Raw genomic sequence first — 25,309 nt, forward strand, 5'->3', positions numbered from 1 at the left:
TTCTAACAATTGACCATATTTTTCCAGCTTTCCAAAATTTGCATGTTCTATAAGCATAACTTTGTGCCTATAAAATTGAACTCTAAATTAGCTATACATCTAGCAGTTTATGCTCAGAGTAAGACATCAGAGAGATAACATTTTAACTGCGGTTTATCATCAGGTAGAGAAAGAAATCCCAGGACTATGAATGATGACACCAAGTCATGAAACCATTTGTGCTTGTTAAATTTTTTGAGCTTGACAGAAATAGTTAAGGAGAAGAGATAACCTCAATTGAGCACATTTGAGAAAGCATTTTCTTAATTTCTAATTGATCTAGAAAGGTCTAGTCCACGATGGGATGTGCTAACTCTGGGCACTTGAGTCTGGGCTGTATAAGACAAATTGCTGAGCAAGTCTGAGGAAGCAGACAAGTAAGTAGTCCCCATGGTCTTTGTCTCAGTTCTTGCCTCCGGGTTCCTTCTGAGAGTTCCTGACTTGCCTTCCATTGATGACAGACTGTAAGGTGTACACCAAATAAACCCCTTTCCTTTTCAAGTTGCTTTAATTAACATTTTCTTACAGCAACATATAAGCTAATTAGAACACTGTTGTAGTCTTTATTTTCAAATGTGCCTTCCTCTAAGTTGTTCGATTAATCAGGAATTCTGTATCAGCAGAATTCCTACAGCACTGCTTAATGATGCTTTCTGAGATGTAACCTGATCTGTTCATTATGCAAGGTCTTCTATCTAAACAAATACAAAATCATTCTGTTGAGGCCTCTTTACTATGGCAGCCATAACTTCTAGCCCTAGTCATAATGAGTTACCTATAAATGCAAATCAGATCTTTAAGTTCTGATTCTGTGTATTTCCATGTACAAATTTGTGGACATTTCAGATCCTCTGTAATCTCTGGCTATAGTCTCCTTCTTCCAACTATTCTGTCTTAATGCACTATACTTAAAATAATATACTTTTATTTGTAGAAAATTTAACTAAGTTCCTGAAGAAAGCTTCCTTGATACAAGTGACCACAGCATTTGAATTCTCAATGTATTTTCCCCCTTTGATGTTAATTTGTATGGTGGGATGCTCATTCTCTTTTTATATAAGTTAATAAGGGCAAGTTTTATTATTTTATTTTATTTTTATTTGTATAGATATTTGTGCATATGTACACGTTTGTTTGTGTCAGTGTTTGTGCAGATTCACCTATTTATGCACAAGGGCACAAACTTATGTAGGCCAAGGAATGACCTTAGTGTCGAACTTTTGGAGCTCTTCCATTATTTTGGGTACAGGGACTTTCACTGGGCAAGGCTTCATGACTTGGCTATTCTGGTTGAGCAGGCAGCCCAAGGGATCCTTCAGTTTCTCTCCCCTCCCATCATTCTATGAAATTGCAGCTGCCCACACCCTGCATAGGCTTTTTACCATGGTATTGGGGAATCTAGTTCAGGACGTCATTTTTGCCTGGTGAACACTTTATCCATGAAGCTACCTCTGTAGGCTGCATACTTGCTAAACATGATGAATGAATAGTATTTTCTTTTCTTTTATATTTTCTATTTGGTTATTGATAAATGCAGTTTATTCCATATTTGTTACGCCAATTAGACTTGCTTCCACATTTATTAAATCTTACAAAGAAGGAATGACTCACTGGACATTTAATGTAATCACGCGAGGTCGCCATGGTTAAATGATATTTTTTTTAATTCTTTAATTTTCTCAAATCGCATTTTAGATCCCTTGAAAGGAACATTAAAGTCAGAAAATTGAACAAAGTTTGCTAATTCAAGCACACAATGAACTTTTTCTCGAGTCATTAAATTTTTTTCTTACAACTTCCTTCTGTAGCTTTTTCTGTTTGTCTCTCCAGGAACTGAATTCAAACTCTCTCCCACCAACATCCAATTAAAGCTGTAAATTCTAGGCAGACTCTGATGCTGATGCATACGGCGGAGCCTGGCAAGGTGGTTCTGGTTTCTGGAAAATTGTCAGCCTCCTTCGAAAGAATATAGGCTGGCTTAGGTGGCTTCGTGTGCCTCGGTGTGTTTATAAGATAGCTGAATCTACAGATAAATATTCCTAAGAGTTTTAATATAAAGATTGGTCTAAACTCAGTTTTTTAAAATAATACGAAGTTATTAAATTTTCTAAAATTTAATACAACAATAAAGACGAGACCAATAAGAAGAATACTACTTTAAAAGGACATAAATTACACTAAAAGGTATATTTATTTGCCAAGTTGAAATGAAATAGTTAAAAGAAAAAAACATATGTATATATGTACATACACACACACACACACACGCGCGCGTGCACATACCGTGTGCCAAGCAACTATTTCCCTTACAAACAACAACTTAGAATACAACCATCACACCTACTGCCTCTTTAATACTTTCGTGCCATGAAAGAAAATAATGTTAGCATTATTTGACACTTGTGTCAGGTATTTTTCTGACCTCTGTAGAATATAATGATGACTTGAATGATTGTATATCTTAAATATCTAAATTTCATCAATCTTGGTGCCTAAAGGAAGAAATCAAGATAGAGAAGAAGAAAGGTAATTTACATTAACAGAACAGGGGGTAATAATATTTAACCTTAGCTAAGATGTCAAGGTCTTAATTTTAATGACTTCCCTTCTACTCAGTGTTACCCCCTCAAAGCACTGGAAACAATGCAGTCTTGTTGAAAAGAAGGGAAAAATAACCAAAGACAGCTATCCCTTTAGCGACCCAGACATTTGTGAAGTCTTTTTATGCTACTCACCTCTTTTGCCCTAAATGTTCTGAACAAATAGCCCCCCACTGAGCATGCCTAAGCACTGCCCTGCATCCTCCCCACCATCTCCCAATTCTCTTTTCTTTTAAGGGGTACAAAGAGACCTTGAGAGCTGACAGGGCAAAGATTGAGGAGCTGTGTCTCCCCCAAGAGGGAGTCCTTTAGAAGATCTGGAAAACGTTAAGCAGCTTAGATGTTCTTCCCTAAAGTGATGCTAATTCAAAGTTTATCTGTTCCATTTAGGCTTTCCTGTCATTTAAAGGGAAGGTTAAGAACAAAAGAACCCTACATGGATAAGAAGAACTGCAGGAGACATTTAATTCTCCTTCATTTCAGATGTACAATGTTCTGTCACATTAAAAAAAAAGCCAGTAGGAAGAAAAATACCCCGGGGGGTGAATGACTGGTAGATTATGAAATCACAACTTTGTGAGCCGGTGAGACCTACGTTCGCCCTCGTTACCCACTGCTACTGGTGCGTTCTGACCTGCTTGATCTTGTCTAATTTTCATAAGTCCTGAAACATAACTTTCTCCTGAGACTACAATTCCCTCCCAACTATTTAAAATCTTTATCCCACATTCATCCTGCTACACCTTTGTCCAGTTTCATCCCATTTCTTCAGCTATTAATCCGTTAGCAAGCTGAAAGCATTTTTTCCTCCTGTAATGCACTTAGACTCCTTTAAATAGCAACAGAATAATTTGATCTCTATAATAATGACACAAAAGCAGAAAATGAGAATTTCAACATCAAAGGCTTCAACAACATAACTCTTATCTGTCATAGTCAATAGGTACTAATGGTTTCCTGAACCTTCATCTAACTCCTCTTGGTTAAGTGTGGTAGAGACTTTATTTTATTTTTTCTTTTTACCCAAGAGGAAATAAAAGGTGGTCATGTTATATGGCTATTTCGGTATGTTTTTAGAAGGATTGAGTGATTATCAATCTAATGGTTAGTCTAATGGGTGGGTTAGTAGTTTATCTGTATGGGATCAGGCTCTTGGAAACAATTTACTCCAGGCTAATTGCATAGGATCATTCATATGTCATCATTTTCAATATTAAATAACATTGGGCCTTTGGAAGCCATCATCTATGCAGAACACATTTATATGCATATGTCTAGAATATATATATATATATAATATTTCATTTTTAATTAGTAGCTGTTACTTATTATTAACTAGTAATTACTACCTGTGATTGTTAGTCCTTTCATTCACAATCTAACCTATCAAATCTGCTCTCTGATCAGGTCCTGTGACCCCCTTCTCTGGGTCAGTGGGTACCACAGTGCTGGTGTCTCTTCCACTGTCTTGCCTTGCTATAAACTGTGCGAGTTCAATGGGTTGCCATGAGCCCTTACACTTCTCTGAGCTGGACATTAACCCAGTTCCTTTGAATCCTCAGGACAGCACCACAGCGGAGGAGCCCTGGTCAGATATGCTTTCCTGTTTACATTACTGCACTCCAGCCCGGTGGGCCTAAAGGCTTTTCCTCAAAGGGGCCAGCGTAACGTTCTGTTCTCTTAGCTGTCTTTGCTCCCTTTGTCTAGAATCTGTAGGGCTGGCTCCTGTGATCCTTTAGAAGATTGTTTCATGTCACTGTTTCAATGACATCTAAAGTGATTGCCTTGTTTTAATGAATACTTACTTTCCCATTTCTACTTTCATAGCATTATTTTTTCCTAGGTTCTTCATGCACATTTAATGAACCAAAATTACTTTTCCTGTAAACTGCTTACTATTCTAATTTTAATAGAACTTGTGACCTATGAAAACAGAATATTTGAATGTGTGTGTGTGTGTGTGTGTGTGTGTGTGTGTGTGTGTGTTAATCCATATATGAACTATGAATATCCTGTACAGGGCTTAGGGGTCCAGAATGAATAAAAGTACACATCAAAGGTGGCTTTGGTGATTACTGTGAAATACATTAATTATGGTCATGTTTGTAAAACAGATAATTAAAGGATATTAGCATATTTATCTATCATTGAGATGTTTCTGTTTAAAGAATCAGAGTTAAACAGGTTTCTATGTTGAAAAATACTTAACTTTTCAATTTTTGTTTAAGTCATATGCCAGTCACAGCTCACATTACATCAACTCTTTACTCTGGAGGCCATAAACTGGAAAATACTGGTCTTTGTGACACAAACGTATAGTGTAACTTCTTCCACACATGCGCTTAGACAATTAGCTCTGTAATTTGTTTCACTGGATAAATCATTCAGACATGGGTAATTGCGTAAAAGATGGACACATTCATTCCTACATTCAAAATGACTTTACATGTTGGTTAGAGCAACATAAAAATCGCTGCATGCTTGTCATTGGAAAGGATGCTGTGGCAAAGGAACCAGTAGGTCAGCACAGAGTGTCTGAAGGAAAGGAAGGGTTCAACTCTGAAGTCCCACTACTGTATGGAAACTGTAGCATGTGAGTTGCATCCTCAGAGCTTGAACACAACACTGTCAGTCTAAGGCTCCTGTTACTGCAGCTTTATCTATGACATTACAGGTCATTTTAAGGAATGTATTTGTTTCTATATATGTCTATACATATATATGTGTGTGTGGGTATACATATATGTATACAGACATATACACATAAATACAAAGTACATATATATACACACATGAACATATACACATATATACACATGCACATATACATATACACATGCACACATGTATACATGCGCATGCTCACATAAACATACATGCAAATACACATGAACATACACAGATTTTTTTTCATTCTGTTGTGACTGTGATTCCTCTTAAGATTTATAATACATGTTTTTACTAAGTTTGCAACATTTACTCACTGGGTTTATTAATGTTACAAATGAGTTACTTCAAGTTTCTCAGTAGTATCTTCCCAGTACTATTATTTATCCCTAATTTTTCCATACTTTCCTACTTGTCAAATTATATTGTGTTCAATGATGGTTTATCTACATGGAATCTAGCATCTTGTTCACTGGAAGCTAACTTTACACACCACAGCTTTCCCTTGCAATCCACGCTCTCAAGTCATTCTTCTCCATCGTTTCCTGAAAACAACCTGTATTTATTTTTTTCTGAGAGATTTTGTACATTCACAAATTCTAAGTTGCTTTTTATTTCTAGAAACAACACTTTCTGAAACAATGAACAAGTTCACAACACATATGAGTTCTGGACCAATGCGTTAAACTAGATTATACTCCTGAGTGCTCACAATGAACAATAGGAAAATGAAATTAAAGTAAAACAGACTAATGGTCAAAAAATTTAATTATCTGACCCAAGTCCATGTCCTAATGAATCATTTTCAGGCTATTGTTACAAGCTAATTTCCTTATCTCTAACGAGCTTTCATTACTTCTCATCATCATATCTGGGTAAAAAGTATAAAATAATGTATTTTAAAACCAACTCACTTACACTTAGACATTTGATTGCCATTTTTGAAACATATATATGCATATATTTATATCTGTATATTAGTTTAAAATGGAAAAATAAAACATCTTGCTTAATGTAGCTCTATTTACATAAAGTAGTACTGAATGCTATTTCGATTCATGAATAATGATAAATCATACCTGATTCGTTTCCAAATGTATGGTCAGAAAATGGGCCAGTGTAACAAGGAAACCTGGCCATTTGGTTCCTTTCCCACTCATTATCATCATCAAGATCCTGGGTCCAGAAGCAAAAACCATCATCAAATGTACAGTTGATTTTTTCATAATCTGTGAAGGAAAAAACACCTCTTCAATTTAATGTTTAACCTTAACGATTTATTACATAGAAAACAATTCGACTTTACATAGTTTGTGATTGCTTGCTGTGGATCAAGTTATTGTTTTTATTGACGTAAACTCTGGTCCATTTTATTTACTTTAAAGTACGTATTTGTTTCAACCATGACATATTATTATATATTATATATTGGCCTTTAACTGTGCAAACATTGTTTCCTTTTTTTTCCTGTGATAATTATACTGTTTACCCACATACACTTTGTCTTGTCAGTTTCCCTCTGGTAAAACTAAATTCAGTAGTTCGATCCAATCAACTTTTTGTTCAAATTTCTCAGGATTAGTTTGTATTAATCTACTTTTACTGGTAATGCTTACTGATTATAAAAATTTCATTTAATTGTTACATTGACTGGTGGTTTTTCTTTCTTTTATCATTTTTTAACCTTTTTATTGGTTGTTTCATTTATTTACATTTCAAATGTTTCTCTTCTCAGGCTCCCCTCCCCAAACCCCACATCCCCACTCCCATTTGCCCATAATAGGGTGCTCCCCCATGATTTTTCTAAAGCTGGTCCTCAATTCCTACGAAAAATAACAGCAGCTTTTAATTTGTCATTTGTTTCTCACTACCTAAGAGAATCAGTTAAGGGCTGGGAAAGAATTTACATAGTGAGAAAATTAGATTGTGTGGCTGTTAAAAATACTACAGTAAGCAGAGCGTCAGACTGAACAGTAGAGTGAAAGACTAAACAGTAGAGAAAACTTACTGTTAATCTCGCTGCTGTTGAAAGTGCTGTATGTTGCGTTAAAGCCAATGTAATCATATTCATCTGATTTTATCAGAAAGGTGACAGTAACTTGGTTAGAAAAAATTCGAATGGTTCCAGGATCAGTTTCCCAAAAAGAGCCTATAAAAATGAACAGAAATTATTATAAGCATATTCTATATCTGCATATGAAAGAAAAAGATGAAGTAATTTGCATCATACTCCTTTAATAAAACAAAGTGGGGCCATTATTGGACTAAATGCTAACTTGTGTCCCATACCACAGCGTTGAGAGCTAAAACAGCATCTTAATAGCAAAATAAATAGTGAATAATTTTGTTCTGCTTATCCATATAACAATAGAACCTCAAACTAATAATAGATAATGTAAAAATTTCTTTTTATGGAATTTATATTGATTATATTATTATTCTGTCTTAACTCTGCTACCTTGGAAGTATTTTTCCACTTTTAATTCTCCAGGATTGATATGTTGTAATAGTAAAGGATCTCACATGATTTATAAAATTATCATTATGTGAAATGCTTTTACAGCAGTGTGTAGCTTGCTATGTGTATCATTGAAGAAACTAATATCTCACTTAGGAGATATTAGAATTGGGTTTTATAGGGAAAAGTGCAAATGCTAAAAGTGTAATGTTTAAGTGTGCAAAAGCACATAATTTAGATGGGCATTCTGGATTGGGTATCAAATTCATGCCTTTGAAAACTGTCAGACTTCCGAAGGAGGACATATCAGTGCTCGCAACTTTCTTTCATAGTAACACTTCATGAAATAGATAAAAAAATATGTACTTCTGTACAGATTCATAGAACTTCACATTGACATGGCAATTTTCACAGAACCCAGTAGAAATATCATGAGGTATTTCTAAATGTTCCCATCCATGTGTCCTTCACTCAGCTTTTGTGCATGAAAACTTGTGTAGTCTATTTGACTCTCCCTACAAGTGTATGTGACTTATCACCATCATGAGTCTCATTCTGAAAATCTTGTACAATGACTTAAGAGATAGGAATATGCTAGAAGCTTGGCTTTAAGCTTATGCCCCCTTCTGCCACTGTGTTCATTTGTTGTATATTAAAATTCTATGAAGAGTGACTTCTGGGTGGGTCAAATAAGAGCAGGGACACCAATGCATATGACAGTGTATCAGACTCCACATTGGCAAATGTTAGGGGTCTGCTGTAAATAGCTCAAGGGTTTTGGGCACATGGTTCATTAACCTGTTTTTGGTGTACAAGCAGTGCTCTGGGAAAAGTATAGGGTGTTTATCTGTAGAGATTTCATGAAGCATTTGTCATACAGGAAAACTCTTTTGATCACATATCGAATCAGAACCACAGTGCCAGATGGCATGCTCTGCACCAAAGAGGGTAGCAGGGGGCTAAGATTTGAAGGTCATGGCTCTGTAGACCGTGTTCAGTTTCGTCTCCCTCATGTCTCCCTCTGTTTCTTTTTGCTTCTCTTTACTCTGATGGAGTGAACTGATTTCTATGAGGGGGGTAAATAAGTCACTTTCGTGGGGAACAGAAGTTAATACACAGTGTACGCTCAATGAATGCAATTATTTCTTTACCTCAGCAATTGGATTTTTAATCCCGAAAAGCAAAGGCATGATTTAATAGTTGGTGTGCCTTTGTCACTTGGACAGGTCATGAGCACATTTTAGTTGATGACTGAGCCCAAGTATTAAAATATGAATAACCAGAGTTATCTAGTATTCCTACAGTCTATTATTTGTATAAAAATCAGTTTATAATTTTAAAAGATGAATTTTCCTGAATATTACATTATAACTGATAGTTTAATTTTCACCTATGTCTTTTTTAAAAGAGTTATATGGATATTAATTTATATGAAATTGCATAGGTATCATTGATCAACTAATCATTTCTTTTCTAACAGCATTAACTCTGGTGAATAATGTTTGTGAAAAAAGAGCAGAGGACCATGGTAAATATGCAAGGTGTTTACAGAGAGGGCAAAGGGCAGAAATGGCAGACATTCTACAGAGTAGGTTTCAACAGGTACTGTAAAAGATATCTATGTTCTTTTATTTACACAAGAAAAACTGGAACATCAGTTTATTACAGAAGGACCTCAAAGATGTCCAATGTGTTGCTTTAAGTGACCACTGAGAGTTGAGTATGGTGCCATGTGTTGATGATCTGGAGAAGTACCTAGATGCCTCATTAGAAAAATCTAGACATTTAAGTCAACACAATAAAGAACTGGAATTATTTGCTGTGCTACACGAAGGGAATAATCAGGAAAGAATGCCTACATTTTCCAGGCACACTAATGAGGTAAATTTTTGCCAGTTTCAGACTGAGGCAATTCTTTAAATTAGTGATAAGCATTTTCACATATATTATCACTGTCAGCAAAAGTGAATAAATGTGTACTTTTGAGTGTAGAATGAACTGTGTCAATGAAAGGCTAAAGCTTATTGAAGTTGTTTTCTTGCGAGCGTATTTCCACATGGTATTCAATTATGTATGTGCTTTATGTTTGCTCTTATTACAATATAACATGTAAGTTCAGGAAACTCTACAGTCTTGTTTGCAGCTCCTTGGCTATTCCTATGCATATTTAAACATACTCTATGTATGTAACGCTAAGCTACGGTGTTTGGCACGCACCACGAGCTGCTCTGGCTATGGGAATAGAATTTGCTTGGCCTTTGGAGTGAAAAAAGATACTTTGAAAATGTACTATCAGGATTGTAGCATTTAGAAACTAGTTTTCATCTGCTTGTTTTGGAACTTTTAAAAATTTATTTTATTTTATTTACTATTTATTTATTTATTTGTTTGTTTGTTTGTTTGTTTGCGGCAAAGCGTGCATTTATTGCAAGGTCAGGAGACATAGCACTATTGTCCCAGATGCCCAGTACTTGGATGGGTGAAGCTGGAGGATTGCATGTTCAAGGCATTCGGGTGGTACAAGGTAAATACAATTAGCCTGGGAAACTTTGTGAAACTCTTTCAGAAAAAAATAACTGGCAAAACTGAGGGTGTAGATCAAACAGTGCTCTCTACCCTGCACTTACAAAGTACTAGGGTAATCATAGCACCTAACGAAGTACAGAGTATTTAAGGCAGCAATGGAAAGGAGTCCACTGCTCACAGGACATCTATTTAATACTTAACATTGGTATTTACTAAAGTCGCTGAATTAAGATCATGTCTGATTGAGTGTAACCGAAAGAGAAAGACTTTGACCGAACTCTGGCAATCTCTTTAGAAATATTATGTAAGTGTTACTAATGAATATTTCTGGAATTTATCTGTTTTGACTTCCTTAAAAATGCAAATAACAATTATTTTGTGATACTGGACTGCTTCCTTTCCTTATAATAATTTCTTTCGATATTTTCCCCAGCTTTAAGTAAGAAATATATCCATTTTCTAACATGATAAAATAACAACAGCATTTCAGCTATAAATTTTGAATTAGAATTCAATGAAAGACATCTGGTAAACATCTCTCAAACAAAAGATGCAAAACAGGTTTGAAAACATTTGCTGGCCAATTAAAATAAAGGTATTAGCTGTGTTTTCATAAAATATGTATATAGTTTTGATAAATACTGCTGGTATCTTTGATTTTGTAGTATATTATCATATTATAAGAATATAGGCCTTTTGGTTTAGGTTTAAATAAAGAAATCCTGAGTTTTTATAGTTCTGGATGTATGCTAAATATTAGAAACATTGTTGGAGTTAAAAGTGAGTGCTTTAATTTTAAAAGACATCATATTTCTTGTTAAGATTGATATGCACATATTTAATTCGAAGTGTTTGTATAAAGTCTTTGAGTGACTGTTGTCATATAAAGAAGCATTTTTGTTGGTCGGAACTGGAAAATATCATTCTGAGTGAGGTAACCCAATCACAGAAAAACACACATGGTATGCACTCATTGATAAGTGGCTATTAGCCCAAATGCTTGAATTACCCTAAATGCCTAGAACAAATGAAACTCAAGACAGATGATCAAAATGTGAATGCTTCACTCCTTCTGTAAAAGGGGAACAAGAATACCCTTGGCAGGGAATAGGGAGGCAAAGATTAAAACAGACACAGAAGGAACACCCATTCAGAGCCTGCCCCACATGTGTCCCACACATATACAGCCATCCAATTAGACGAGATGGATGAAGCAAAGAAGTGCAGGCCGACAGGAGCTGGACTTAGATCGCTCCTGAGAGACACAGCCAGAATACAGCAAATACAGAGGCGAATGCCAGCAGCAAACCACTGAACTGAGAATAGGACCCCCGTTGAAGGAATCAGAGAAAGAACTGGAAGAGCTTGAAGGGGCTCGAGACCCCGTATGTACAACAATGCCAAGCAACCAGAGCTTCCAGGGACTAAGCCACTACCTAAAGACTATACATGGACTGACCCTGGACTCTGACCCCATAGGTAGCAATGAATATCCTAGTAAGAGCACCAGTGGAAGGGGAAGCCCTGGGTCCTGCTAAGACTGAACCCCCAGTGAACTAGACTATGGGGGGGAGGGCGGCAATGGGGGGAGGGTTGGGAGGGGAACACCCATAAGGAAGGGGAGGGGGGAGGGGGATGTTTGCCTGGAAACTGGGAAAGGGAATAACACTCGAAATGTATATAAGAAATACTCAAGTTAATTAAAAAAAAAAGAAGCATTTTTGTGAATATTAGCTGCATACATCAGTATTGTGATAATTACTATTGTGTTATTGACATCACTATGCCTAATTATTTCAATGTTCACTTATTGTCAAAACTAAGCATACATTTTAAAAATGACAGGCCTTTGAAGAGTAAAGGAGGATGAAAGTGTACAACAATCTATAGACATTTTCTTCTATAGATAAATAGACTCTACTTAGATTTTATCATCAGCTTGATACATTTTTCTATAGTGTATACAAATTTGAAAGCATTTATTGAGAAGTTTGGAGCGCTGATTTCTACACTGTCAGTGATGATTCTAGCTAGCATCTACTAGTGACATATTAGACTTTTTTGATATTTAATTGGGCCACAGTATTTAACCATCCGTCTTTTTTCAATTTTTACTTTGAAAACTGCAGTATTAAGCTACAGAAACAGATTATTAGTGGATTGCTCTACTCAATTAAGTAAAATATGAGCACGTAATCTTGGGTGTTGTAGGCATCCACTTCGTGATGGTTGATTTGGGCATTAAGAACACAGTATATGATATCACAGTATTTAAAGGTAGAAAGCTGCTATGTGCTGACTTCTGCCTCTAACACTCTGGACTTAGTTTGTTCCCCCTTATCTCACTCTTTGGTAACATGTATTTTCCAAGCTTATTGATAATATTGAATTAGAAAATTCATACAGATTATCCAATGCAATCTTAGATCAGTAATATATGCTACAATGTAGGGAGCCATTCTGAGGTATACAGTCACAAAGGATGTGGGGAGCGGGTGTGGCGGCAGTCCCAAGATGGCGCCCAGGACTGCAGCTAAGTCTCATGACTAGCATCTGACTTCCTCACACACCTGAAACTAGCCACGTCCATTGTGAGAGCTGCGCAGGCGCACCATGACGCAAGATCAGGCCATGTGACGTCATGGACCTATGAACTGAGATTACGTAGTCTGGACAGAGGAGGCAGAGTTGAGGGAGGATATAAGGGAGTGCGCTCGGGGGCTGGGGAGGAGGAAGGGAAGAAAAGAGAGATTGCAGCTTGCATGCAAAAAGAAAGTGCTTTGAGAAGAACGTCCTGGTGTCGCTCCTTTCTGCGGGAAAGCGACACTACAATTTATATTTTTTGGGATATGCTTAAATATATATCATTAAGAAATCAACAAAAACCATTTAACTATTTCAGAATCATCATTTTCATCATCCATATAATTCAAAGGTGAAATCATTATGCTTACTCTCAAGAATTATTTGAAACTTTGTTTTCTCTATTTCCCCTCAATTATGAGAAAAGCTCGTTACTATATGTTTTGCTCCATGTTGCCTTTTCATTCATATTTAATTCCTATCTGGATTTTTCCTCTAATTTCTTTCTCTGTGATAATCAGGCCGTGCAATTCAGGCCAAGTGAAGTGAAATTCACAGGTCTGGTGGGGACCAATAGTTGATTTGCCACCTTTTCACCACTCCATCACTGTCTCAGCACTAATGACTAATGGTTCTGACACAGCAGCATCATTTATACGTCTTTGTCACTGCGATCCCTCCTACGACAGGTGCTATTCCAGACGTTTTATCATCATCATCATCATCATCATCATCATTATTATTATTATTATTATTATTATTATTATTATTATTATTATTGTTACTACTACTACTACTACTACTTCAGGAGACACTGAGAACATACTTGAAAATAACATGAGAGATTCTGAGTTCGTAATCTAAGCAGTGCTATGAATAAAGAGAACGCAATCCTAACGGTTGATTTAATTTTACTAAGTGGGGTCAACATTTAAAAAACAAATAATATATTTACAGATACATTAATTTACATGACGTTTAAAGCTGTAGTTTTACTGCAAGAACACAAGGCACAGCATTCCTGTCCTATTTTTGACAGTGAAGGCCATCTTTCTTTTAGTAAATTAAATGTCAAGTTAATATTCTCCTCAAACAGTCAAAGGGCAATTTTGCCACTCACAAAGCTTCCCATTTATTTTCATTGTGATAATCAATCGTGCGTTTGCTTTAACTTACCTCTTAGAATTTTGCTAGGTCCTATACCTTCATAAATATCTAACACATCTGTATAATGTGAAATAAATTTTCCAAAGCTCATTCTAACGGAAAGTCCTTGGTTTACACTAAATAAAAAAAAAACATAAAGTTCTTAAGTTGTGATAAATCTCAATGCATTCTACAATTTGTTTGTATTTTCCATTATTGTGATGCAAAACATATGGGATAAGCCATTCTACAAGTTTAACCACACAAAACAGTGCTGTTAACGACTATTAGAACACACACATTTAGGACTTTTTCATCTAGCACAATTGAAATTCAGCATCAATTAAACAAATTCTTTCCAATATTGCCCAGCCCAGTTATATTATTCTAAGAATTTAGCAATTTTAAGTACATTGATTAATTGAAATTATGCAAGATTCTTCTTGCATGGTTACCTTATTTCTAGCATATTTCATTTCCAAGCCTCATGTTGCAATCATGAATAATGGATAGGAAACCATTTTCTATGCTGAATAAAGATGTTTTACAATATTTGAATTCTACATACAGACCATTGTCAGAAACTGCTGATAGGTTCAGGAAATTACCTTTTGATACCCTGATTCTAGTCTTTTATATTAATAACCTGGACTGGAACACAGGTTAAAAAAATAAACGATATAGTATTTGTATAAGAGAAACACCATTTATGATATTATATTTCTACTACTAATAAACAAAAGTTCCAATTTCCCTCTTTTTGCCAACACTTTTGTTATTTTATATAGTGGTTGTACCATCTGCTTTTGGTAACTGCTCTTAGTGGTGGTGATTTAAATTTCATTTTTTATTTGGAACGTTCAAAATTTGTCATGTACTTGTCCATTTCTATCTCATTGGGTTGATGCTTAATAAAACATTTTACCTACTTTCTTTTGGTAAATATCATGAAGACACACATTAATTCAATTAAAACCTTTATGTTATGGGTGTTTTACCTGCGTGTGTGTTTGTGCATCACCTGTGCACCTAGTGCCTGGGAGCTGGACTCAGAGGTGGCTGTGAGATGCTGAGCCCACATCGTGTTCATTCTCACTCAGATTGGTATTATTTTCTAAGGCATTACTGTAGGAATTCTTTATGATTTCAAATGTTTATTCATTAGAATTGTGGATTATTAGAAAATTATTTCCCCAACTCTTTCTACAATCTTAGTGTTTCCTCGGCTTTATGGAAGCTGTTAATTTGAAGGTGATTTTATTTACCCATTTGCTTTCATTGTTTGTGCTATGCCACACCTAAGAAATTATTGTCCAGAGCAGTGTCTATTCTAGATTTTTCTGATTTTTTTATTCTTGTGGTTTTGCATTTTATATGAATGTCTTTTACTTATGTAAAATTATCATTAATATTTTGCTATAGATGACAGAGAGTCTGCAAATTGTGAACGTTTAAACAATTCTGTGTTCTAATTTATGTGGATTATGTTACCTACAACCTTGTTATATTAGTCATGACATTAGCCACACACTTACTGTCTTGCTTATCAGGAATTTGTGATTTAAAATCAAATTTGTTGACTCATTCTTGTGTTCTCTAATATTTGTATACATTATTACATGCTCATGAATTAAATACTGTCAGGTTACCTTTCAGTAATACATTACAGCCAAAATCATTGCAAATATTCAGTTTAATATAGTTACTGTTTTGCAGTAATAAATTTACAAAACTGCAAGAGTGTGTAGATATTGCAGAAAACATTTACTCTGACTTGCTTTCTCACTGCAGGAATATGATCCAGGCAATTGTGGAGTTGGAGTGCAGGAGCCCCAACTCAGACTAAGAGGAGGAGGCAAGGCTGATGGTGGTGGCTGCATATTTAATTTTGTTGAGGCTAGGGCAGCTCAGAGAAATGTTGAGTTAGCCTACCAGTAAGACAACTGTGGAAGGTGCTGGAGAGAAGGCTCAGTGGTTAAGAGCACTGACTGCTCTTCCAGAGGTCCTGAGTTCAATTCCCAGCAACCACATGGTGGCTCACAACCATCTGTAAAAATAGAGTTTGATGCTCTTTTCTGGTGTGTCTGAAGACAGCCTACAGTGTACTCATATAAATAAATAAATAATAAATAAATAAATAAGTCTTAAAAAAAACCCACAAGGCGAGCTAGAGCCAATGCTACAGAAGACAAAAATGAAAGAAAAAAAAAAAAGAAAAAATGCAAAAAAAGAAAAGAAAAAAAAGAAAATCTGATCTTTTAAACTTGCAGTCTTGGTGTCTAAAGACAAGAAAATCCTGAATTCTTTATCTGACATGTGTTTAATTATAATTCATATGAACATAAGAGAAGCATGCTTAGAGCTTTTTTTTTCATTGATTTGTACCTTTTGGAGGAAGAACTAGGGAGCACAGGAGAACAGTCCCATTTGGTTTTTGCTAACTTTTGGAACAGAAATGCTAACTCCAAGTAACCAGATGAACAGGTACATCTAAGAGATGGTCTCTTACCGGATGATCCAGCGGCAAACAACACCTGATTCATCTGGCCGTGGATAACGATTGGCTTGGAAAACCCCAGAATCTCCCGTCAACAAAAATCTTCCATCACAAGCTGTGGCTGCGTGAATACGTCAGGTAATATTAGCAATACGTAGTCTTTGAATTTGAGATTAATTAACTGACCCCATTGTTCATAAATAATATTCTCAGCGGGACTTCTTTCTCTAGAGGCCCCATGTGCACTTCCTTTTGACAATGAACATCAAACAAGCAAAAGCAAATTAAAAATTTCCGTCTTTTGCAAGGTTCTTGAACACTAATACCAGTCCTGTCAGTTGTGGCATGAAAACAAGAAGGGGTGACATAAAAAGATGAGAAAACGAACACTTTAAATATTTGCTACAGCTCTTCTCTATGCTGAAGAAATCTAGCTGTTCTTAGATTTATTTCTGACATATTTCTAGAGAAAAAGGAATCAACAGATTCTTGCTGTAGAATTTGATTTGTAATTTCACCCAAGATTGAGATTATTCTGTTTGTTGAAGCCCTTGACTGGTCTTTCAGGAACAGACAACTTTTCTGTACTTCATCAGGTGCTTTGCAATCACATGGAGTCATGTGACTGAGTTGCTTAATCATCTATTTCTAGATAAATATCTAGAAATAATTTAAATATCTTCTTGCCGGTGAACAGTTTATGAGAAGAGCCAAGGAAGAGAGGGAAACAGACAGGAACCTGGCACCCCTAATGCTTAGGTAAGTATCTGTGACTGAATTATGAGGCTATTATCATCTTAAGCGGCTAGGGTTTTGTGTCATGGTTTCTAGCCTGTCTAATTTTCTATGAATCTTCACATTTTTATTGCCAGGAAATAATCTGTATTTTAGTCTGGTATAAATGGACCCTGCTAGGTCCTAAATATAAACCAAAGTACAGAATACCCCTGAAGGCATTTAAACTTACAACAGTATTCAACAGTTTACAATAACATTGGTCAAAACGCCAAAAAATATCGTAACAAAAAATAGGTAGATAATACCGTTATTTTTTCCAGAATGTGTTTGAATAAGGCAGTCTTGCAGTTGACAGTGAAGCAAGAAAGATTCTCAGGATTAAAAGAGCATTAAAAATACAACTCAATATGAATAAGAAGAGTGTTTAGAATTGTGATTCTGTGACCTTCCGAGAGCCTCCTAGAAGAACACTACAGCAAATTGTGAGTGGGACACAAGTCAATCAGCAAATGACAGCAGCTACCCTGTTAGCTACCTACATGTAGCCTGCGTTCACAAAATAGTTCCAGTGGCACGAGTTTGGGGCTGACCACGAGCTCCCTCTGCTGGCTCAATATTTAGCAGTCCTATCTTTCTTCAGGCGTTGAATTCTGTAGGATACAGGAATTAAACATGATCTATTCAGACACAGCAAACAATCCTGTGTGCACACTTTTCAGCATGCAAGACACAAGGACACTTGCCAACTTTAAACATCCCTGTACCTTGGCCTAAGATCTGGGAATCAGCATCGTTTCCCCACATAGGTCAGCTAAAAAGTAAACTTTCTTGCTGATCCGATACTAATCAGTAGGGAAACACAATTTAAAGAAATATTATTTTAGCCGTAGTCAGCTATAAGTTGTACAAACCTAAATAACCAAAGACTAAATACAGAAACTCGATACTGAAGCAATCATTAATATGAATCCGTTAATAACACACACTAGAATCCGAGCCTGCAGCTGGGGTAAAAAAAAAATCAATAAATAAGCAAGAGATCAAAGGTCAGTGTCTCACAGAGAAAACTCTTAAATTAACTTATACATTTTCCTCTGAGTATGGATTGATGCATGGGCCTCTGGGATGGTGTCCTGCTGCTAAACACTGGAGTTGGCGCTGAAGGGCTGTTTAGGGCTCAGGGCTCGCCACCACCGCTGATTAAAATGAGTAAGGCCACCTGTGCTCTGAAACGCCTGCTGCTGAGGCTGGTCCGTTCGATTGATTTTTCTGCTACCAAGTCTAAACAATGATTTGAAACTATCTTTCTGAAATAAATGAAACAGTATATTTATAGTACATATGGGGAAACAGAGAATACAAACACACAAAAACTTGAGTCACTTGAAAGCTGGATGACCTGAAGGTTTAATAAAGGTAAAGCCACTGGAAAAAAATCAGGCAGATCCTCATGTGTTTAAAGCAAAGGTAGACATTTAATTTAGGCACTGAGACTCATCTTGCGACTTGTAAAAATAATTAAATTACTTTAAAACTTATTCGGAGAAAACTTTTCATCCTCATATTATTAATCACATGATTTTTTTTTTTTTGTATGAGTTGTTCTCAACTTATTTTCCAAACGAAGTTTTCAATAAGTAGGCAAATTTGGTCCTAAGACCAATGAATCAGTGAGACACATTTTCAAATTATTTCATTGGCCTAATGTTGTTACATCATTTTCTATTTCACTGTTGTCTATCATTTGTACATAGGTTTAAAGTTTATGTCTAATTTTGAACATGGATTGTTGCTTTTGAAACAGAAATCAGCATCAACAGTCTTTCCTCTTGATGGCACACTTGGATCATATTCTCTTGAAAAAGGTTTTGGAAAACGCCAGGAATACAAATATCTAACATTCACCATCCTCCTCTTCGAGTAACATAGCTATATAAAATGGATTTAAAATACTCCGTGGACTTCACTTTCTTTCCAATACATGACAACTGCATTTCAAAGAATCTAGTTCAATTCCATATGTTTGGGATTTATCCAAGAACATTTGATTTGGGAATTTTCAGTGAAAAGAAATGTTAGGTGTAGGTGCTGTTTTGAGTTGTCGCTGAAGAACAGACCTTGGACCTGTCTTAGGAAGCGTGAACCTAGTGGATAGGTGATTTTTCTACATTAGTTCCTTATTCAAATCTTTATCTTTAACTAATGCAAAAGAATATGAGAACATAATAGTCACAGACAAGGAAATTACAGACTCAAAAGGCCCAGGAGCTGTGTTCACAATCAATTTTATGAGGGTTATAGAGCTGACTTGTATTACTCGGCTGGTCTGCTACTCCAGCGACCAGGAGCCCTTATCAGGAGTATCCTAAGAGTGCACTTAAGGTCAGACCTCTCAAAAAGGCAGAAATTAAAAGGTGATTACGGATCACACCCAAACAGGTTTAATTCAGGCTTCTCATTAAGTTTTCAAAAATAAACTTTAGGTTAGACTTAAGTTAAGGGTACTTCTCATTGCTTATACTCTGAATTTAGACTTACATGATGATAGATTGCCCATAGAAGTACATTATTTGATGAGATGCTTTCTGGTAAGCTTTCGAAAACACAACTAAACTAAAATGAAATATAAATCAAAGAGAGATTCCATGTAGATTATCCAGATTAATGTTTGGTGTGGGGTATGTGTTATTTAGGTGTTTACTAATGAAGCAATTAAAATAAGAGCAAACAGAACAGATAACAACAGCGCGTTTTTTTCAGAAGATTTTTAAGTTGTTACAGATATGCTATTCATAGAACTGAAAGTGCAAGCAAAAGCAATGAGAAGCGGTGCATAAGGCTCACTGATTTCATTCTGTGGGGAAGGGGTAAGGGGAATAATATTATATGAATGTGAAAATATTATGAAAACGTACTATTAGTGCTTTTACCTAAGAATCACGGTAGCTTATGACAAAATGCCGTGAAGGAAGTGGACATTTCCTGTCCTGTGAATGGTGTGTGACTGTCCACAGAATACCCCACAGTGTTCTTAAATGGGATTATGTAAAATTAATTGCACCTACTATTATGCAGTTGTTTAAAAATCATATATCTTTCAGAGTTTGTATTAAATCATGCATATGGTTATTGAAAAAAATCACTGATTTCAGCTAGCTGAGATGTAATGTGTGTGTATGTGTGTGAGTGTGTGCATGAGTGTGTGCTTGCATGTGTTTTGCAGTGTGTGTGCTTGCAGGAGTGTTGTGCAGTGTGCATGTATGTGCGTGCATGTGTATGTGTGTGAGTGTGTGCATGAGTGTGTGCTTGCATGTGTTTTGCAGTGTGTGTGCTTGCAGGAGTGTTGTGCAGTGTGCGTGTGTGTGTGCGTTTGTGTGTGAGTGTGTGCGTGTGTGTGTGAGTGTGTGCATATGTGTCTGCTTGCATGTGTTTTGCAGTGTGTGTGCTTGCAGGAGTGTTGTGCAGTGTGCATGTGTGTGTGTGTGTGTGTGTGTGTGTGCATGTGTGTGTGTGCTTGCATGTGTTTTGCAGTGTGTGTGCTTGCAGGAGTGTTGTGCAGTGTGCATGTGCATGTGTGTGTGTGTGTGTGTGTGTGTGTGTGTGTGTGTGTGCGCGTGCGTGTGTGTCTGGTTAGGGAGGCCTTACCACATAGCCCAGTGTCTTCATCAGCACCATCTGGACAATTCACTTCTCCATCACAAAACAAATCAGTTGCTACGCAGTCCCAAGCATTAGCACAGGGCCGTGAACCAGGTTGGCACTCCACTGAGACATTGCCTTAAAAGACAGATTCAAACGGTAAGCTTTTGAAAGGTAAATTTCCTGATTGGTTAGCTATAAACAATGGCTGAATCTTTCGTATATGTTTTTCATCACGTAAACTTCATAATGGATTGATGTACTTTCAATTTTGCAAAAATAAATATTTATTTCTTTTGGTGAATCAATCATTCCTAAAAATTTAAACTTTAAATTCTATAAAAAATATATTTTACTGATGTTAAATGTGAATGCCGATGGTGTTTATTTTATTTTTGTAAACATACAATTTGATCACTTAGCCTCTATGTATGGGCATTTGAGTGAGAATGCCCCCCTCCTCCATAAGGTCGCATATTTGAATACTTGATCTTCAGTTCCTGGAACTGCTTGGAAAGGATTAAGAAGTATGACATTGCTGGAGAGGATGTGTTATAAGGGGTCAGCTTTGGCATTTCAAAAGCTATTCCCAGTTGGCACTCTCTGCCCCTTTCTCTCTCTCTTTCTCCCTCTCTGTCCCATACTAGAAGATCAGGATGTAATTTCTCAGCCACTACCCCAGTGCTATGGCTGCCATGATGATCTGCCTTGATCGTGGTGTCATATTGCAGTCCCTAAGCATCCAGTCCCTAAATTGATACCTTGAACAAGGTTGAGTTACATAGAAAATACATTGAATTTATTATAGCATGTCGTCGAAAATTCATCTACTCTGAACATTATTATTTGAAAACACAGTGGATTTCATAAAGTTTATACATTCCGCATAAGAAAATGTACCAAAGAAAGTCACTTTGCAATGATACAAAATGTATATCTGCAAATGCACTATGTAATAAAATTGGAGAAACCCTTTGATTACTTTTGCTTCATAATTCTCTACTTTTTGTCCCAGCCATTTTTTAGGGCATCCAATGCAAACACATTCCTCCAGGGTGCTCACTAATACCCTATCTGCCCAGGAGTATAATTCTGTAGCTCTCAGTCTGCTTATCCTTTAACTGCCTCGCTTCCATGGATATGATATGGAGCCATTCTAGGACACACAACACTTCTAGAAATTCACTTTGAAATTTTAAGTTCGATCCTAAGAGTAAGACATATTCTTATATGCCTACAAGATTATGTGTATCTTGTTTTTCAGAACGATATGGGAATTTGAACCTTTTAGTTCATGATTAGATTATCAGTAAGTGCTTTAAGGGTTTTTGAAAAAATTTAACTCCATAACATTTTGCTTTGTTTTATTATTTTCTAACTTTCACAAATACTTTTAGTTTTTATTTATTCTTTGAAAATATCATACATGGATGTAATATTTTTTGATCACTTGTATCCCCAATTCTCTTCCAGCTCTGCCTAGACTCCCCCAACATGTCTTCTTTCCAACCTCGTATCTTTTCCTCCCCGCAACTCCCAGTGAGTGCTCTTAGTGTTCCTAGTATGTGCAATGAGCAGAGACTTCCTCTGGTTTTCCTAACATGAAAAGGAACTTTGTACTGCCATCTGCTGGGGCTTAAACCTATGAAATGAACTCAGATTTCTTCTCTAAAATCAACAGGGAAAAATCTAATATTTGTATCAGTATACCAAGCTAAACCTTTATAGAGTTGGTAAAGAAATAAACACTTATATGCAACCTTTAAAAATGGTTCTGATTGAAATAAATGTAAATCATTGGGAGACAAATGGAAAAGTTAATATCTAAATACATAGTATAAATATCAGTATAAATTTTCAAATGGCAGAATATTTTCATTTAATAAAATAAAATAAGATAGAAATAAATATTATTTCTTAAACCCAAAAGGAACGTAAAACTTAGAATATAAGTGCCAAATATCAAGAAAGTTAATTAACTGTTGTGTCCCAATTCTTAAAAGGCATACTATTTGATGGTATGGTAAATAAACAGGTGGGAAAACAGTAATTACATAAATGTATACATTATTTTCCTAGAGGCTCCTAAGATTATGTTTCAATGCTTTGAAGACTAGATTAGGGGCTAGAACTAGGAAGAAAAGTTGTCTTGATGCTGCCTATGTTTTCCTGAAGCTCTACTTGTCCTCTCTATGATCCTTTGACCCTCAAAGTCTCATTGGCAAGAGATGGTGCTCAGGGCCATTTGATTCCTGTGCTGAGTGGTTTTATGTCAACTTTACTTTGTCTGGAGTCATTTGACAAGATAATGTCCCCAGGAGATTGGCCTGTGAACAAGACTGAGCTGCATTCTATTAGGGATTGTTTAGGGAGGGCCCAGTGCATTGTGGGAGGTGCCACCCCTGGACAGGTGGCCCTGAAGTGCATAAAAAAAGCCAGCTGAGCAAGCCTTGGTGAGCAAGCCAGTAAGAGCACTTAGGCTTTAGCTCCTGCCTTCAGATTCCTGCTCCTCTGCTTTCCCTTCGTGATAAGACTATGATGTGGAACTGTAAGTTGAAATCAATCCTTTCCTTCCCACGTGACTTTTGGCTGTGGTGATTTATTATATCCCTGTAGTGATCATTAATCATCAAGTTTTTATGACTTCTTACATCACAGAACTGTAAAGTGTGGAGGCAAACATAAAAGGAGACAAAATGTGGCACAATACAGCCTTTCTTCTCCCTCAACCTGATGTAGGAAAATAGTTGACTAATCATTTTAGTAGGTTTGTAAAATTTATTATTTATTTGTTTGTTCATCCGTTTGTTTTGGGACACTTCCTTCCTTCCTTCCTTCCGAGACAGGGTCTCAAGCTGAGGCAGGTCTCAAGCTCCCTATGTAGTTGTAGATGACCTTGACATTCTGATCATCCGGCTTCCATTTTGAGGGTGTAGGGGTTGTAGATGTGAACCCCCACACTCAGGATATGAGGCAGTGAAAAGTTACAACCAGGGGTTAGTAGGAGGTAACCACTCTCCCAGCTGTGCTACATGCTAATTATTCCTAATGAGGAGATAAGGGTGTCATGGAGGTACCGAGGATTAGGCCAAAATTAAAACCATCTTCACAAGAGAACTCGCATTTAAACTAGGTTAAGAAGAGTTTCTTGAAGTAACTTTAATAGACAAGTATGGATTATATGTGATGACTTGACAAGAAGACATCAATATAAGATGCATAGAAAGTTCTAATTTATCTAGATGTCATGATGCTGGGACCATGCCACGAGAGAATAAGGAGGGCTTAGATGTGTGAGGACAGTTGTTTCTCAAGTGAGGGCCACAATATGTTTGCTAAGGGATAAAGTCTCTGGCTTGATAAATTCAGGGTACAAATCTTCCTAGATTCTTTCAACCCACCATCATGTCATTCACAAATCCAGGCTGTTACTTTCTTCTATTCTCAAATTCTAACACATAGTAGAATAGTAGCAAGATGTTGCGTTTTGTATGAAATAGGAAAAGCCTATAGTATTGAAACCTTTGTGTTTCTGAAATCATTGCTTGCACAGTCAGAAACAAAGGACTAGAACAAGTGACATTATAGGAAGCCTGCAAGCATATAAGCAAGTGTCCCAAAGTACCACTCCAGGCACACTGCACCAGCCAAGAAATCACTCTGTGTAATGCTACCTTAGCTCCTGTCACTCCCTTCTAGTGCTCCAAATTGGTTAGTAAAACTTTACAGTAATTGGCGACAAAGGCAGCTGAACAAAAGAACATAATCCACATGGACTTTTTACCTGTTATCATATAAAAATTCTCTTTGGCAGAATTTATTGTAGTACTAATGCTGGGTATATGATGCATGTGTTTGTTGATTTTTCTCAAACTCTATCTTCAAGGCATATAAAAATGAGAATAAACTTAACATCCCTGAAAGACATATTCATAATAAATTACTGCTTGAAAACTGCAGTTTTCAAGTTTAATTGCCTTGTTCCTCTCTATAAATCTATAGTGTCTCGCGGTATGAGAGGAATAAATGAGAAGTGGGATTCAGGACTCATATGCTACAAGAACTTAATGCCAAGGAGAATATTGTATTTCATTACCTAGTTACCTTACAATTGCTTATGAGTTAATTAAGAAATCCAGTGAAAGAAAATAGTTGGAAACAATATTGATTGTTGAATAAGTTACCAGATTTAAATGAGCAACCCCAATTTAAAATCTTGTTTAAAATCTAGAGTTAGAAAAATGTTCTTTTAAAACAATAGGAAGTTGCTACTATTACGCTGATGTTATTTTGATGTAAGTCAGTAGGAAAACTGATCGAATTAATACTGGTTTTGTCTTCCTTTGTGTGAATTGCTCTGGTGTCCACAGTGGCATAATCTCTGAATTTTTACTTTTATTCTACTTTATAGAAACA

The 25,309-nt window shown here is 36.2% G+C and overlaps 1 protein-coding gene across 2 annotated transcripts in view; it reads right to left on the reverse strand.

Moving 5' to 3' along the window:
- Tmprss15 (transmembrane serine protease 15) overlaps positions 1–25,309 on the reverse strand; it is a 124,511-nt gene that overhangs the window by 72,899 nt on the left and 26,303 nt on the right. For both annotated transcript variants that reach the window (NM_001105895.1, XM_063270432.1), the window contains 5 exon segments: positions 6,386–6,535; positions 7,315–7,455; positions 14,050–14,156; positions 16,529–16,637; positions 20,900–21,031. In NM_001105895.1, the coding sequence (NP_001099365.1) occupies positions 6,386–6,535; positions 7,315–7,455; positions 14,050–14,156; positions 16,529–16,637; positions 20,900–21,031 (639 nt within the window).

This window comes from Rattus norvegicus, chromosome 11 (genome assembly GCF_036323735.1).
Source record: "Rattus norvegicus strain BN/NHsdMcwi chromosome 11, GRCr8, whole genome shotgun sequence".
In the NCBI taxonomy this organism is placed as follows: Eukaryota; Metazoa; Chordata; class Mammalia; order Rodentia; family Muridae; genus Rattus; species Rattus norvegicus.